The sequence below is a fragment of the Vicia villosa genome, unplaced genomic scaffold (assembly GCF_029867415.1).
Source record: "Vicia villosa cultivar HV-30 ecotype Madison, WI unplaced genomic scaffold, Vvil1.0 ctg.000077F_1_1, whole genome shotgun sequence".
NCBI lineage: Eukaryota > Viridiplantae > Streptophyta > Magnoliopsida > Fabales > Fabaceae > Vicia > Vicia villosa.
In genome coordinates this window covers 146095-163765 of record NW_026705001.1, presented here as the reverse complement: position 1 = coordinate 163765, position 17671 = coordinate 146095, and the positions used below count along the sequence as shown (strand labels likewise).

Sequence of the window (17671 nt, the reverse complement as noted above, 5' to 3'; positions counted from 1 at the left end):
TATAAAATTAAACCATCAAGAATTGAAATTACTATAATTAGCTAAAAAAGAACGAGCTTAAGGTGGGACAGATTGAACGAATAGGTGGACGGGCTTTGACGGAGGTAGATTTTGGCAAGGTGGGATTTGGTGGGCGACGGACCCAAAATCCAAACCCAGCCCGCCATTTTATAATGGGTGCGCGGCCCGGCCCGGCCCGGCGGTCCACGACCCATTTTGCCACCCCTAGTTGTCATCATAAAAAAGAAGCAGAATGTGGAACCTTGTTTTGTAGGTGATATGCTTTTAACAAGGACATCAAGTGTTAATCGATTAGATTGTCATAAGACGCATTTATTTGAAATTCCTTTTTGAGCCAACCTTTAACCTATAAATAGAGGTCCCTTCCCTTATTTCATTTCATCCACAATTGTGTTTTGATACAAATCTCTCTCTAAAAAAAAATTGTTTACTTTCTCTCACTAAAGTCATAGTCAAAGTGCTTCTGCGAGAAAGTCCTTTTGTGAGTGAGAATATGCTGTAATTCTGGAAGGGTAGAATGGCAAAACTTACCAAGGGTATGTTTTATAACTATGTTGAATACAATATCCATTAAGGGTTTTGTTTGAGTTGGAAGCTTAACTCGTAAAAGTTTTGGTTTGGGGATTGTGTGAGTCAGCCTTTTTAGGTTCGAGATTAAATCATGGTAAAATCTCTTTAGGTTCCTGGTTAGTCTATGGTAAAACCAAGATTAGGTTAAATCTTAGCCCGTGATAAAAGCTTGGATAAGGTTTGAGATTAGCCCAATATTAAAATCTCATAGGTTATTGGTTAGCTCGTAGAAAACCAAAATTTAAGGTTCGTGAGCTCAGCCCATGATAAAAGCTTGCAAGGTTTAAGAACTTGAAGAGTAATCCATCCAAGGTTTTTATTTATGAAAAGAACACCAACCACTTTAATCTACTGTTTGGAAGAGAAGACTAAAATTGCAGTATTCCAAGTCTTATACTCTATGGTTGGAGGTCAACCATATTTCCTAGTATAAGGGGGTTCGCGAGTCTTTCCTACTAAACGCACTCAACGTTTATTGGATACTCCCGAGATCAATTCTTGGGGAAAAGATTATGTCCTTTTAATTTTGACCAAACCTCTATAATTCCAAGTGTTTTTCTTTCCCCTAACTCTTTACTTTTCTTCTATTTATTTTCTACAATTTATATGTCCGTTGCTAATTATTTAAAATGTTTTTCAACTCTAATTTTATTTCCCATAGTTTTTCAAAATCATTTTTTTCTAAACCACATAACTCACCCCTTCTTGTTTGTGAAGTCTTAAGTCTAACAGAAAGAAGAAAGTGTAGCATTATCCATAGTTGAGGCAAAATACATTATGTGGGTAGTTGTTGTTCTTAAATTATCTAGATGAAATATCATCTAAGTGATTATGAAGTTAATCTCTGAGTTGTCTTGATAAAATGCGACAACACTAGCATCATAAATCTCAATAAGAATCCAGTACTTCACTCTCGGACTAAATACACTAAGATTAGGCACCATTTTACTAAGAATTATATCGAAAAAGGGGATTGCGTAATTGAATCCATGTGCTCATATAATCATTTGAAAGATAATTTTACAAAACCTCTTCCTAAAAAATATTTCTTTTTCATAAGAACTGGGTTAGGAATTGTGAACTAATCATGCATGGATTAAATATTCTAATTGATTCTTCTCCTTATTCTTCTCCCCTTTCTCAAAATGACTTATGTGATTTATGTGTTTTATGCTATGTGTTTTACTCGTCTTTTTGATAATGTTCAAGAGGAAGAAATATACTCTCCGAAGAGTAAAGTATAGTCCCTTTATATGTGAATGAGAGTTTAGCCATTCCAAAAGTTTATCTATTTGTTTCTATTTTACCACCTCCTTAAGAGATGAGTTGTTATCATAAAAATAGAAGAGAATGTGAACCTAAGTGCTTAGAGATATAATTATCGTCAATTGTTACACGATCTTGTTGATTTTGTTGATGATAACACTTTATATGAAACAACGTTAAGTGAAGTCTCTTATATTAACTTTCCATCAATCTTTGATGATGACATCAAATCAAGAAGTTATCTCAAGCCTAATTAGTATAAGATTAAAGTTCCATTTAAAGTGATGAGTCAATGATGAATCTAACAAAATGATTTTATGCTCAAAAATTAAGAAAGAGATAAAGTGTAAAAGTTCGTCTGTCATGCAATTAGCGCGTGTTTAAGTGACTAGTTTAATATAAAATGTATATGAATAATTCTCAAGATACTAAATTAACTCACACATACATACTCAAAGCCCTGTATTGTTTTATAAAAGAAAATAATTTTGTATGCATCCTTAATTGATTAAGGACTTGTTTAATCAATTATAAATACTTTTTAACATTAGTTAATTTATTACTAGATTAGGGATAATCGATTGATACATTTGTAACGCGTCTAATTAATTACATACGTCTTTAATCAATTAATGATAGGGGAATTAAAAACTCTTCATATTTAGCTTGCCTAATCGATTTTTATAGGGTTAATCAATTATAAGATTAAAAATTCTCATGAATTTTTTTTCTTCTTTTTGAGCTAAATTTTTTCCAATATAAAGAGGGCACCTTTTCATTTTATTTTACTTAAGATTTGGAAATTGAAACTCTTCTATCCCACTTTCCACTTCTACTTTTTCTATTCTCTCATCAAAGTTGTCTTAATGTCAAGAGAGTGAAAAATTCTTGTGAGATTTTGGTTGTACTAGTGTTGCGTTGTGTTTGTTCTTATTCAAGAGTGTGGTTTTCTTGAGTAATATATTTGTTTGGTTCTTGAGATTAAATTGTGAAAATCTCTCTTTTAAATCTATGCTGCAATTTCTCTAACTTTTAACTCTTTATTTTTCTTTTATTTATTTTCTTTCCTCTCTAATTGTTTCTTCTTTCTTCTTTAACATATATTTTAGTTAAAATCTATGTTTGTCAAAATGTGTAGGAAGATTAAAAATTCTTGTTCCAAGGTTGGATGCAAGTTAAGGGAGGGGAATGTCACTCTAAGTACTTGAGTCTCCCATCTTATGTGAAGAAATTGAAGCAGTAAATATTTAATTTGGTTCATGAAAGAGTTTGAAATGTTGGGAAGGTAATTTTGGTCACATGCAACAAAATTTGAAGTTGTAAGCAGGCAAGAAAACCAAGATGCAAACAATTTTAATAACTCTGCATAATTTGGATGCAATTGCAAATGTGTGCAAGCAGATTATTTCTAGAATCTACTCAAACAATTTCTATTACATCCAATTTTGTGTGGATAGAAGAATCTCTTTGTAAAAACACGATTGTGCCTTTTGATTTGTACCGCGCGCATGAACGAAATAAATTTTCTAGTAAAAAAAACAACAAGAAATAATTCTGTTATGTTTTATTTCATTACATATGCTCTATAGATCTCTTGATATTCTTTATCTAGACACGCTTGACGCGTCGATTGATTCGTCCTTCTCCACAATAGCCCATCTGTTAACACGATTTCGAGCAACCACAACCTGTAAAATTCATTTGTAACTTAATAGTTGCTTCACCTAAAAAATAAATATGAATTGCACAATCATAGAACCAAAGTAAATTTATTACCTGATTATCCCAATCAGTTTTATATGTGATTATGATAAGTACTACTGTTTGAACAAAAATTCCAAACAACATTCCAATCCAAACACCCTGCAAAAGTAAACCACATTTAACACTGCTCTCTGTTTGAATCATAGTAACTTATTAAAATAATCTTGTGCAAAGATAAATGAAATTACCTTTACTTGCAAATGAAGATAATGACCAAGTAATAGCCCAAAAGGAACACCAATAAGGTAATAGCTTCCTATGTTAACATATGCTACAACTTTTTGCCACCCAGCTCCAACAGAAACTCCTGTAGATTCACAATATTAGTATTTAATTTGGATTTTTTGTCTTAATATGAATCGTCTGACAGAGCCGTCTTTAAGGGCGTGTATGACAGACTATCGCACATTGTCCAAAATTTGACACGTTTAAATTGATCCTATTAGATTTGCCACACTTAAATTGTGGTTAATCGATACAAGGCCTCTGAAAACTTAAGACGGCCCTGTCGTCTCATATCGAATAAATGAAAAAAATTGCGTGTAAGAATCGGTGATGATATTAAATATTTACCGGAGAGCACAGGTTGGATACTATTCAAAAGTAAGGAGAATGAGAGCAAAGGTGATAAATCTCCAACTGCATTAGCCACATCCGGATTTGGTGTGAAAATGTAAGCAAGTCTTTCCCTTAGGAATAGAAAGATCACGAATAGCACAAATCCAATTGCAAATGATGTGAGCACTGTTATCACAATGGAAAATTTTGCTCCTTTTGAATTTCCTCTTCCAAGTTCATTTGACACCCTAACACTGCAAAATAGAAAAACCAAAACATCATTCAATTGCTTTGTAAACTTTGATTTATGAATGAAAGAAAACCTTGAAGATAACAATGAATTACCTAGCTGCACCCATGAAACCAAGTGATATCATCATTTCCCATCCATTGATGTTCATGCTGCAAAAATCATAATATGATTAGATCAATAGATTCATTTCACTATAAAAAATGCTAAATTTTGTTGAAAAATGTAAAAGAATGAGAAACATATTACCATATGGACAAAGCATCAATAGCAATCTCAGCATTTTTCATATTTCCTGTTAGAAGAATCAAAATTGTGGTGTACCATATTTCAAGACTGTAAAAATAACCATAGCTTTATATTAGTCTCATGACTCTTTTCGAGCATAATCATCGCGGAAACTAATTGCGAAAAATCTTACCATAGCATAGCTCCAGAAGACAAAGAAAGTTTGGTAACAGCCCAAAGATCTTTGAAAGCCAAAAACGAGAAACCCTTCCATGTATCAGGACACTTTTTCATGATATAAAAAAGTTGGCCAAAATTCGGTATCCAATACGCCAAAAGGATTGATGACATTACACCGTTGAGTCCGAACTTGAACTGAACAGTTAAAAGCCATGACATAAAAATATGAATTGCAACCGAAACTGCTGCAAGGTAAGCAATGATCTTGTTCTTGCTTTGTGCTTGTAGAAACATTTGACAAGTGAACGAGACGCTGAAAGCAAATACGATGCCGATTGACCATAAGGAAATGCTTCCAGCAACTATTGCAATGTCTTTGTTTTGGCCAAGTGCGTCTAAAATCGGAACTGTGAAAATGTAAAGTGGAAGAAGAAGAAATGAGGCTATGAATATAACTATCCATGATCTTTGAAGATAAACTCCAAGCATTTCATATTGTTTTGCTCCATATGCTTGTCCACATAGAGTTTCCAATGCACTTGCCATACCCAACTACAATTTCAACACAAAAAAAAAGAACAAAATTACTTAGATTTTAGTAGTATTCAATTTTTGATTTCTATAATACAATTACAATTGAGGTCGCTATCATTAATAATCAGAGCCGTTTTTTAGAGTGGGCAAGATGTGCTATAGCACGGGCCTAAAAAAACTTAAGACGGCCCTGATGATAAATGATCACGCATCAGTGTTAATCTGATCAGGATTTAATGCGATATCAAAATAGTGACCGCGATTTAAAAGATTTAGGAAGAATTAACGTACCAAAATACCATTAGCAAATCTGACTAGGACAGACATAACAATGGCATAAGCAGCTAGTTCAATAGGGCCAATGTGACCAATGAAGGATTGACTAACAACACTGATTCCAAATGTTGAAAATCTATTGAATATGGCAGGACCTGCAACTACCCACATCTTCTTGCTTTCTTGCCATACTCTTTTCCTTAATGGCTCTTCCTCCTCTGATGTGTTTTGATGTTGCAAAAGGTTCTTGTTTATCTCTTCTGCCATTTTTATTTTTCTAATACTATGGAGTTGCACTGTGTCTTATAACAAAGATGTATTTGATGTATTACACTTCTTGAGAAATAAATTATATTCATTTTGTATCAAAAACAACATTCATTTAAATTTCTTTTTTTAGATATATTATATTATTTTTCTATTACTATAAATTTTCTATAATTCATGTAAACAAGAACTTTGCTAGATTCATGCATTCATTTTAAAAAAATCAATGTACAAATTAGGGGGTTTTGAATCTAACAAAATAAACTACATTTTTACAGTATAATCAATTAATAATCAAATTATAGAAAAAGAGAGAAAAATTCAACGTACAAAATAATTTTTTCTCCTAAAATAAAAAATTATATAATTATTAAGGAATAAAGTAATCAATTAATTATATTTATGGTATATGTTATTAACTAGAAAATTTATTGATTACTTTTTTTGTTTATTTTTTACTATTTTGTTCCGATTAAACTCAATTTTTATTTCAAAAAAAATTATATTTTCGAAAATGCGAGACTGAAAATGCAATAATCTTGTATTTGTTTTAAATTTTTAAAATTAGTTTCCAAAAATATTTTATTTAAAAAAAATTATATCTATATATAATTTTTTTTCATACTTATTCTTATGCTTAAAAGTGAAAATTCAACGTTCCCTTAAATAAACCCCAACTAACTTTTAACTTCCTAAAAATATGATTTCAAAAAATGTTAACTTGAAACAAACAGTCACTAAATTATTTTTTGTGTTGGTAAAGATCACTAAATCATTTTAGTTTCACAATATAACAAAACAAATCCCATGTATTAAACATGTAAACAATAATCTCTATTACAGTACATAAAGAAAATCATATGACGTGTCCAAGATCTTAATTCAATAGTGCAGCTTTTTAAAAAGAATCATGTATTTATTGTAAATAAAAAATAAAAAGTTAAATTTTAAAATAATATCATTATACTATATCCTAAAAAAATAAATGTTTGTGCAACATGTCTTGTTGACATTTATAATTAAATTTATTTATGGTTTGTATTTCAGGCCGGGCAAGGTAGTTTAGAAGTGTTCGATGTGGTTTGGACAGTTTTGACGTAAAAAGTCATTTGAACCGCAATACAAAAAGGTGTGCGTTTCAGTTGACTTTTAAAAATAAAACAAAATCAAACTAAATAAAATTAATGTGGTTTGAATTGGTTCGGTAGGTCTGATTTTTTACAAAAAATTTATTGAGACATACATACACATATAGACGAAAATATAGTTTTGTATTTAATATTTTATGCGTTATCAAAATCCATCGTATTTGGACAATAACTTTTCATTTAATATACAAAAATAAGAATGAAAAGTGGAATAAATAACATAAAATAGTAGCATAAAATTAGGGGTGTACATGGGTCGGTTTGAGTTGAATTTAGCCAAAACCATAACCTAACTCATACAAGATACATTGGTTTAAGTGAGATAAAATAACCACTCACAATATCATTGGGTTGGTTGGGGTAAAACCACAAATTTGTGGGTTGGACAGTGGGTTACCCAATTTTCTTTCTTCCTTATATAATTATTAATGATGTGTCACATTTTTTTGGAATAAATAGTTGGGTTAATACCTATGTACCCTCTGTCATATGAGGCCTTTTCGAAAAACCCCCGGTAAAAAAATCACATGGATTCCCCTAACATTTGGAAAAAGTCTCTCTTAAAACCTTTGGCAAGCCAAGTCACCAAAAATACTGATGTGTCAATGTTTTTCAGATTTTTCCATTATTTTTTATTTTCACTTGTGTTTAGTCACTTTTACTTTAACAATTATACCCTTAGGTTAGAAACAAAACCTAATCCCAAAAAAATATTCACTTAGTCACCTTTCCATTAAGCCATTGTTGTTAAACCTAATCTTTAAATCTTCATAACCCAGATTTTTCATAATGCATGTTCAAATGTCATTTATGGTATGAAACGTTTACTCAAAAATCAGGTTCGTTGATTCATCCATCTGGTTTGCATTGTTATGAAGGTACCGGTTGCGACTTGTTGGAGCGACAAAGACAAGTCTCTTGTTATACTAAAAAAAGGTACGGTTTTCAGTAACTTTAGTGGCCTATATGCTTGAAATCTATAAAGTTTACTTGGTCCTACCTTGCATGTTTTTTTTGTGATTATTTATTCCTGGGTTACTGTGCCTTTGTAGAAAATGGGGTTATTTTGTGTCGTCTTCCACCATGTGAGAAATTTTATGTAAGATAAGCATGTGTTTTACAACGGAGGGAGTGAAATCTTCGTGGAAGGGCAAGACTAATATGTGGAGTTACTTCGAGGCAGTGAGCTTGGTGAAAGACTGGGGGTATGAAGGATTCAGGATTTGGAGAAAGATTCCAGGAATGGATAAAGAGTTTACTCAAGTCATTGGTGATGTACAAGCTGGAGAGCTTGCTAATCACTGCATTAGTGGTAATGTAGAAGGGCATATATGAGTTGAACATGGTGTTAAGGACATGAATAGCAAAGTGTCGAAGCATGATATTGATCCGTTTAGTGAGTGTAGTGATGATGACAGCTCTGATGATGATGGAGGCATAAGGTTCAATGATAGTGAAAAAGAAAGAACATTTGAAGTAGATGTGAAGAATTTGTTCAATTTGAAGTAGATAGACTAGAGCCAGGTAGTAGGGTTCATGTTAATGAGAAGTTTTGTATATTCAAGAGAGTGACATCCAAAGATCCTAAAAAGATGAAAGACATGGACAAGTCACCCAAGGTGAATGTATTGGTTCCTAAAAGTGTTATGGGGTCTAGTTCAAGGAGGAATAATGTGGGAAGTGAAGTGTTGGGTTATGATAGTGAATAACTGGTAGCTTTGACTCTAATGAAAGTGACAATGATGGAAAAAAGGTCAACCCTAAGTATGAGAAGTTTCGAGGTGAGCTGCTTAACAAAGACTTTCAATTCAAACTAGGTATGGAATTTAATTATTTGTCTGAGTTTAAAGATGCTATTAGGAAGTGGTCAGTATTAAATGGAAGAGAGATAATATTTGTCAAGAATGAGAGTAATAGGGTTAGGATAGAGCGCAAGGGTAAATGCGGTTTTTTAGCTTTGTGTAGCAAAGTGGACGACAAACACATTTATCAATTGAAAACATGGGTGGGGTCAAATACATGTAAAAGGGTATTAAATAACAAATCTCCCAATGCAAAGTGGATATCTAAGCTGGTTGTTGAAAAAAGGAAGTCTCAAGGGAGAGTAAAGGTGTCTGAGATAATGTCTGAACTAAGACAGAAATATTCTGTGGGTATAACCAAAGGGAAGGCTTGGAGAGCTAGAGTCATAGCAGATAAAATTGTTGAAGTAGATGCAAAGGAACAATATAACATGCTTTGGAGGTATGATGTTGAAGTGAAGAAGTAGTGTAATGAGATTACAGTGGAGATTGACACTGAGAGGCCAATATCAACTCTACCTCCTAGGTTTGGTCGATTTTATTTTTGCTTTGATGGGTGCAAGAAAGGTTTCACCAAGGCATGTAGGCCCTTTATTAGAGTAGGGTGTCACCTTAAGACACATTATAGGGGTCAACTTCTGGTGTTTGTTGTTAGGGATCCAAATGACCAGTACTATCATTTGGCTTTTAGGGTGGTGGAGACTAAAACTAAAGTAAGTTGGAAATGATTTATGCAGTTACTAATGGAAGACATTGGGGTTGACAGAAAGTATGTGTTTATCTCAGATCAATAAAAGGTAACAAATGTTATTACAAGTTGTTAGTTAGTTTGTTTATGTAGGTCATATCTAAAATTGTTGAATTTTTCATGTGTTGGTTATGTTTGCAGGGTCTAGTTAGTGTGTTTAAGGAGATGTTTGAACAAATTGAGCATAGAGTCTGTCTCAAACATTTATATGCTAATTTCAAGAAGACTTATTGATGGGGGCTGCTAAAGCTACATACTTTCAGGCATGGGAGAAAGAGATGAACAAGCTTAAGCTACTGGACCCGAAGGCTTGGGAATGGTTGATGGGAGTACCTACTAAATTATGGCGTAAGCATTCTTTTAGTATTTACCCTAAGTATGATGTGTTGATGAATAACCTTAGTGAGTCTTTTAATAGTACTATTTTAGAAGCTAGGGATAATCCGATCCTCACTATGATAGAGTTGATTAGGAACTACTTGATGAATAAGGTTGCCAATAGTTTAGTTAAACTTTACAAATGGAAACATAATGTAATGCCTAATCTTAGGAAAATATTGGACAAGGAGACTCTATTGAATGGAGAATGGCTTCCAACGTTGAGTATGGGTGATTTATGGGTGGTTTATGGCAAGTCCATCATCCATACAATGACCTTCAATTTGTTATTGACCTTGGCAAACAATAACTTGTACTTGTTGCTTTTGGGACCTAGCTGAAGTACCTTGTAGACATGTTGTGTCTGTAATGCAATATCAAAACCTAAACCCTGAAAATTATGTTGACCCCTATTACATGAGAGAGGCTTACAAAACCTGTTATGAGAACAATGTAAGTCCTATCAATGGTATGAATATGTGGCATTTATTCCTTCCATTTTTAATTTGTTACTAATTGTGCCATTTATTTATTTTTTAAACAAATAAAATGACTTTATTTTTATTTTTTTATCAATAAATAAAATGACTTTATTGTAAAATCATAATAATTATCTTTGGTTGTATACTAAATACAACAACTATATTTTAGAAGAGCCAGTTGGCCACCATTATGAGATGAAATTTTATCTATTTATTAAAACTCTATTCACTAAGTTCATGAATTTCCTCTATCTTTTCAAAACAAATACCATGTTATTATTTAGCTAGATATATTTGATGTGTCGTTTGATTCAACATTCTCTACTACAGCCCATTTGTTAACACGATTTCGAGCAATCTCAACCTGCAAAATCCACATATAAATTTTAGTTTCTTCACTTCAAAAAATCAATATCAATTTCATACTCATAGAACCTTAGTAAACCAATTAATTACCTGTTTGTCCCAATCAGTTTTAAATGTGATTGTGATAAGTATTATTGTTTGAACAAAAATTCCAAACAACATTCCAATCCAAACACCCTGCAAAAATATACCATATTTAACACTACTCTCTCTTTGAATCATTTAAATTTATTGAAATAATATTTCACTCTTCACATTTGTTCAAAGATAAATGAATTACCTTAACTTGTAAATGGAGAATATTACCAAGTAATAGTCCAATAGGAATACCAATAAGGTAATAGCTGCCTATGTTTACATATGCTACAACTTTTTGCCACCCAGCTCCAACAGAAACTCCTATATATTCACAACATTAGTATTTCAATTTGGATTTTTTGTCGTAATATTAATCGTCTAACAGGGATGTATTTGAGGGCGTGCAAGGCGGGCTACCGCACAAGTCTAAAATTTGACACGTTTAAATGGATCTTATTAGATTTGTCACACTTAAACTATGGTTAACCGAACCAAGGCCTCTGAAAAATTAAAACGATCTAGTTGTCTGATATCTAATAAACGGGCGAAAATGCATGTAAGAATCGTTGATGATGTTAAATATTTACCAGAGAGTACCGGTTGGACACTATTCATTAATATGGAGAATGACAACAAAGGTGATAGATCTCCAACTGCTTTAGCCACATCAGGGTCTGGTGTGAAAATGTAAGCAAGTTTTTCCTTTAAGATTAGAAAGATCACAAATAGCACAAATCCAATGGAAAATGATGTGAGCACTGTTATAACAATGGAAAATTTTGCTGCCTTTGAACTCCCTCTTCCAAGTTCATTTGACACTCTAACACTGCAAAATAGAGAGTAAAACAAGTATACCATCAACATTTTAATGCTTTGTAAATACCATTGGTGTTGTAAAGTCTTTGAATAAAGAAAGTAATACATGTAATTTTGTCAAATATTTAGTGCTGAAAATAAACTTCTCACAAACAATAAGTGCTAAGAAATAGAAAATTTTCGATACGAACCTCTTTCAATTTTTTACTATTATACTTGGGAGACACTTCTCAATAAACTTTATTATAAAGAAAAAAAATAGTTAATGCTTATGTTTTTATACTAAATTACTATTATTGTGTTGGTGAGAGTGTTAGTGAAAACTTTGTGGTAAAATTATAAATCTCAATTATTAAGATTATGGATACATGAATATATATAAGTTGTCATAGTAGGCACCAAAACTTGTTGGCTAAAAGATAGTTTGAAACACAGGTAGTTATTTCATAAACAAGTAACTAACTAACCAACTGACTAATTACTTTAATCCTAATAATTTCTCCCTTAAACCAAACATCACTAAACAATTAGCATTCAACTTAACATAACACACAAGCAAATTAATCCCGACTTTACAAATTACATTATATGTCTAAAAATTTATCTTGTGATCTACAATGGATCAAGTCAACAGGTATTTCTTTTGTGAGTGTGTTTGGATGGAGCATTTTAATGAGGGAAAGTAATGTTTTGAGAGAATTTAAAATGATTTGACCAAAATCCATTGTTTGGATACAAAAATGAAGAATTGTTAAAATGATGGAAATTTATGAAGTATTTCATCTAAGTTAAATTTAATCATTTTGAAATAACACCAAAAACTAAAGAATTTGAAATTCCTCTCATGTTCCATAGAATGTATTTGTTATTATTATTTCTTCAAAATTTACAAATTGATCCTCATATTTTTCAAAATTATAAAATTGACCCCAAAAATTTTTAAAAAATTGCAAATGGTCCTTAATAATTTTTAAATTTTACAATTTAGTCCTTCAAATTTTTAAAAATTACAAATTAGTCCCTACTTTTTCATTTTTTAATTTGGTCCAAAAAATTTAAATTTTATACAAAATGACACCAAAAATCTAACAATGAATTATCTTAATACTCCATCCAAACAAAACAATTTAAAAATGAATGAATTTGAATTGAATCATTTGAATTGCTTTGAATTTTAAATTACTTTAAAATTTCTAATTACCTCATCCAAACACACTCTAAGGAAGTGGCATATCATACCTATGTGTAATTTATAAAATTACAAATGCACCGTTATTGATCAAATATGTGTTATCCACATGGTCATGCACTATGGACAGAGGCATGGGAGATTTGGGTGACAAATCCGAAGAAAGGGTGCCCTATCCAAAAGAGGGACGCTCAAACCAACAAATGGGCGATCTTTAAGGAACAACAGGCGTAATATATTCCTAGGACGCCCCCCACCCCCTCTCATGGTCACTTCCAACTACATCACTACACAGTCCCTCAAGCACGAGGGCTCGCAGAGGCCGAAGTGTTGTAGTTTTGTTACTCACCTTTGGGTGTTTATTGGGTGTTTTATAGGAGTCTTATCAAGACTTTATACATGTTTTCAATTCTCTAGGCTTAGGTAAGTCTTCTGGACGAGACTTAGTTGAGTCCCTCAGACGAGACTTAGTTGAATCCCTCAAGCGAGACTTAATTGAGTCTTCCTGATGAGACTTACTTAAGCCCCTCATGAGAGTCTTAGTCGAGTCTACCTAACGAGTTTTAGTTGAGTCCATCAGACATGACTTAGTTGAGTCCCTCAAGGATCTTCCTGTTGAAGTCCAACTATGTAATTATTCCGTAGGACGGCAATGATCTTCTGGTGGAAGTCCAACAATTTAATTAACCCGTAGGCGGCAAGGATCTTCCTATGGAAGTCCATCAATTTAATTACCCTGTGAGGTGGCATAAATCTTCACATGGAAATCTAACAATTTAATTACCCTACAGGCCTAGAAGGATGTTCTTGAAGAAGTCAAACAATTTAATTACTTCGTAAGGCGATAGTGATCTTCTTGTGGACGTACAACAATTTAATTTGAAAGCCACATAACAATATGTTGTAAATATTTGATTTTTTTACAAGAGAATTCATAAATATGTGACTTGTCTTCCTACCTATAAACTATAATAATATCTCAAATTGGATGAATTCCAAGTTTTGGGAATGAGTCGTCCATCCAAATCTTCGAGATTTTAAGCTATGTAAGGCAACACCTCGTATATGTGATACGGTCTCTCCCATTAAGGTTTAATTTTCCCTATTGGGCAGGGACAATGACTTATCGCTACATTAAATCACCTTCTTACACCTCTCTTTAGATCACCTCAGAGTTATATCCTCTATTTGCCCTATGTATAGCGGATAACTCTCGAATATGAGTGATGCCTCTTGTCTCATCAATTATATTAATGACACATCTTAACCCTACCTCGTTCTCCTCTTCATTGAATTGAGAACGTCTCCATGGAAGCGTGTCGATTTCGACAGGCACCATTGCATCGGCCCCATACACTAGGGTGAAAGGAGTTTCTATGGTAATTGAATGAGGAGTGGTGTGGTATAACCACAACACTTGATGCCTTTTGGATCTAGTTTATTTCGTTGAACATTTGACACATGAGCATATTCTAGGCATCCAAATACTCTAAGCCATGAGCAACAATTCTTCACTATCATCGAACTCAACAAAATTAGTAATTTTCCTCCAACTAAAACATTCATTCTGATAGTGTTCAAGCATGTGACACTTGAAGAATTTTACAAACATCTTTGCTTGTCTATATCTATTACGTCTTCTTAATTCCTATGACCTCTACCACGACCATAACCTCTATTAGAGTTAGACATAACCTCTACCAGAGTTAGACATCTTGAGGGTCTTCTCCTTATCTTTGTCCTTGTCTGTCTTAATTCTTTATTCATGCACAAAAATATTTTTCTGCAATTCATTAGTGTATAAGGCAGGGATATCATTTGACTCTTTTATGGTGCACACAACTTAATCAAATCTTGCAGTCATAGACCATAAGATTTTCTCAACATCCAAGATTTTATATGCCTTCTTCACATCACCAGTCGTCTTCTAAAAAATTGCAAGAGTTCTGCAAAGTAATTTGAGACAAATTCACCTTCAAACATACTAAGGATCTCTAATTCCCACCATGTCGCCATTTGGCTTGGAGACATGCCCTCATGGTCAGAGGGGGCCCACCATGTCGCCATTTGGTTTGGAGACAAGAGTCTCACGGTGTGGTAATCTGGGAATTTAATTTCAACTTGTGGCAATTGGAGAATAACATTTCAGAGACGTGGCATGTGGGGAAAAAATTCTCATTTCCCACCCATTGATACTGATTTTTTTTTTAAATTACTATATTTAATTCCTTTATATTTTATATAAATTAGACATATTTTCAAGAAATATGAGATTGTGATAACAATGTAAGTACCTAGCTGCAGCAAAGAAACCAAGAGCTATCATCATTTCCCAACCATTGATGTTGAGGCTGCAAAAATGATAATTTGATTATATCAAAAGATTTTCAATATTTTTGAAGTAGGTGGATGGTGTCCCTTAATGCTAAATTTTGAAGCAACAAAGTAAGAATGAGAGCAAGAGATATAGTACCATATGGCCAAAGCATCAATGGAAATCTCAGCATTTTCCATGTTCCCTGTTAGAAGAATCAAAACTGTATTGTACCATATTTCAAGACTGTAAAAAGAAACCATATCTTTATGTCAGTCATATGAATCTTTTTCTGCAACAATATTTGCTCAAACTCTTACCATAACATAGCTCCAGAAGACAAAGAAAGCTTGATAACAGGCCAAAGATCTTTGAAAGCCAAAAAGGAGAAACCCTTCCATGTATCAGGACACTTTCTCATGATAAAAACAAGCTGACCCAAATTAGGTATCCAATGTGCCAAAATGATTGATGTCATTGCACCATTAAGTCCAAATTTGAACTTAACAGTTAAAAGCCATGACATAAAGACATGAATTGAAATCGAAACGGCCGCGAGGTAAGCGATAATCTTGTTCTTGCTTTGTGCTTGTAGAAACATTTGACAAGTGAATGACACTGCGAAAGCAAATATGATACCTATTGACCATAAAGAAATGCTTCCAGCAACTTGTGCAATGTTTTTATCTTGGCCAAGTGCCTCTAGAATTGGAGTGGTGAAAATGTAAATAGGAAGAAGAAGAATTGAGGTCAAGAATAAAACTATCCATGATCTTTGAAGATACACTCCAAGCATATCATATTGTCTTGCACCATAGGCTTGTCCACATAGAGTTTCCAATGCACTTGCCATACCCAACTACAATTTTCAACATGCAAAATATAACAACATGAGCCTTATTAGTTGAAACAGGGTTTTATAAAATCGTCCCTGACAACGATACATGAGACTGCGACATCGTGGTTTTTGATGTCTATATATATAGTACAATTGTGATTGAGATCGTAGAAGTGATATTTGATCACGATTCTCTGCAATATCAACCACAATTGTATCTGCGAGTACGCGACGTTATGGTTTTTTATATTCGTAGATTGAGGAATAATTGACTTACCAAAACACCATTTGCAAATCTGACTAGAACAGTCATAACAAGGGAATAAGCAGCTAATTCAGTGGAACCTATGTGACCAATGAAGGATTGACTAACTACAGTGATTCCAAATGTTGAAAACCTATTGAATATGGCAGGGCCTGCTACTACCCACATCTTCTTGCTTTCTTGCCATACTCTTTTCCTTAATGGCTCTTCCTCATCTTCTGATGTGTTTTGATGCTGCAAAAGGCTCTTCTTGATCTCTTCTTCCATTTTTACTTCTTCTACTATAGAGCTGCAGATGGTTTAAACATTTTCATGATACATAATTCATATGTTGCACCATGTCATTTAAGGACTGATTGATATAAAAAGAAAAAAGTGAAGTCCAACATTAAGGCATTAAAAGCTTATCAGAATGTGTTTGATTTGCTATTTTACAAATTTCAATGCATATAATATTAAAAAATAATGTTAAAGAGTCTCATACTGGATGAGATATTAGATGAAGTTCTAATGAGTTACCTTCTATCAGACCGTCCACCATTTATATCAACACATTAGTGAGAACAATATTCATCTTACGGTTTTTTTTATTGATTATAAAGAGAATCTTTTCCAATAAGTATTTGAATTGTTATAGTAGTAAAAAACAAAACTATTATAATGGTATAGTTAACATCAAATTTGTTTTTATGTATATCAAATCTTATCAAACAAAAAACGGCAAGACGGTAACATTTTGTTTTTATATTTTTGTCTGAGAGACACAGGATTCTCCATAATTCTAAGCAATAAGACAAACTATACATAATTCTAAGCAATAACTTTACCTTGGTTTGTCTTTTCACATGATTCCACTGCTAAATATGTATGAGAATGTGACATGTATCTTTTCTAAGGGAATAAGTCGACTTTATGGTATGGTAGCAGTATATATTTATCTTGGGATGCCAATTTTAACAACTATCTTTGGCAGGATCATATGACCAGTTGGCTACCATATACTATAAGGAAAATGATGATATTCAGGTTCTGTCTTATCTGAGAGGCAACCAATAGAGGCTGTGAGCGGCTGAACTATTATTTATCAATTATCAGCATTTTTCCTTTGATTTAGTTGTGATTAAGTTATTAATATATTGAGAGGATAAGATGTTTGAGTCTCTAATGAATAGAAATAGAAAATACTTTATGGTGTTCTGTATTGCACTTAAGTACATCATAACTTACGCTGTTTTGTATTACATTTAAGATTATTGTACCTTACGGTATACCAAATTTATCTAATTTGTACTAGTGCATCGCAAGACTGCACAATTAAATAAGCTTTATTTAT

At 32.8% G+C, this 17671-nt stretch overlaps 1 protein-coding gene across 6 annotated transcripts; it reads right to left on the bottom strand.

Moving 5' to 3' along the window:
* Positions 1 to 3300: 3300 nt before the first annotated feature.
* LOC131623677 (protein DETOXIFICATION 21-like) lies at positions 3301 to 17441 on the bottom strand. Of its 6 annotated transcripts, none has more exons than XM_058894688.1 (9): positions 16351 to 16816; positions 15556 to 16094; positions 15395 to 15481; positions 15216 to 15272; positions 11504 to 11742; positions 11119 to 11237; positions 10929 to 11015; positions 10742 to 10836; positions 10172 to 10381 (listed from the first exon to the last, which is right to left on the bottom strand). In XM_058894688.1, the coding sequence occupies exons 1-8, from the start codon at positions 16603 to 16605 to the stop codon at positions 10753 to 10755; spliced, it is 1467 nt and encodes a 488-aa protein (XP_058750671.1). In that variant the 5' UTR covers positions 16606 to 16816; the 3' UTR covers positions 10172 to 10381; positions 10742 to 10752. The 6 variants fall into 6 exon arrangements, with proteins under 6 accessions (XP_058750674.1, XP_058750673.1, XP_058750671.1 ...); XM_058894689.1 differs by lacking the exon at positions 10172 to 10381 and adding an exon at positions 10409 to 10427; XM_058894686.1 differs by lacking the exon at positions 10172 to 10381 and adding an exon at positions 17166 to 17441 and having other exon boundaries at positions 10580 to 10836; positions 16351 to 16627.
* Positions 17442 to 17671: the final 230 nt, after the last annotated feature.

Coding starts and splice junctions, on each gene's coding strand:
- LOC131623677 (XM_058894686.1), bottom strand. CDS start 16,605: ATGGAAGAAGAGATCAAGAAGAGCCTTTTGCAGCATCAAAACACATCA. Junction 16,095..16,350: donor GATTTGCAAATGGTGTTTTG/GTAAGTCAATTA, acceptor TGAAAATTGTAG/TTGGGTATGGCAAGTGCATT. Junction 11,016..11,118: donor TTCTCCATTTACAAGTTAAG/GTAATTCATTTA, acceptor ATATTTTTGCAG/GGTGTTTGGATTGGAATGTT.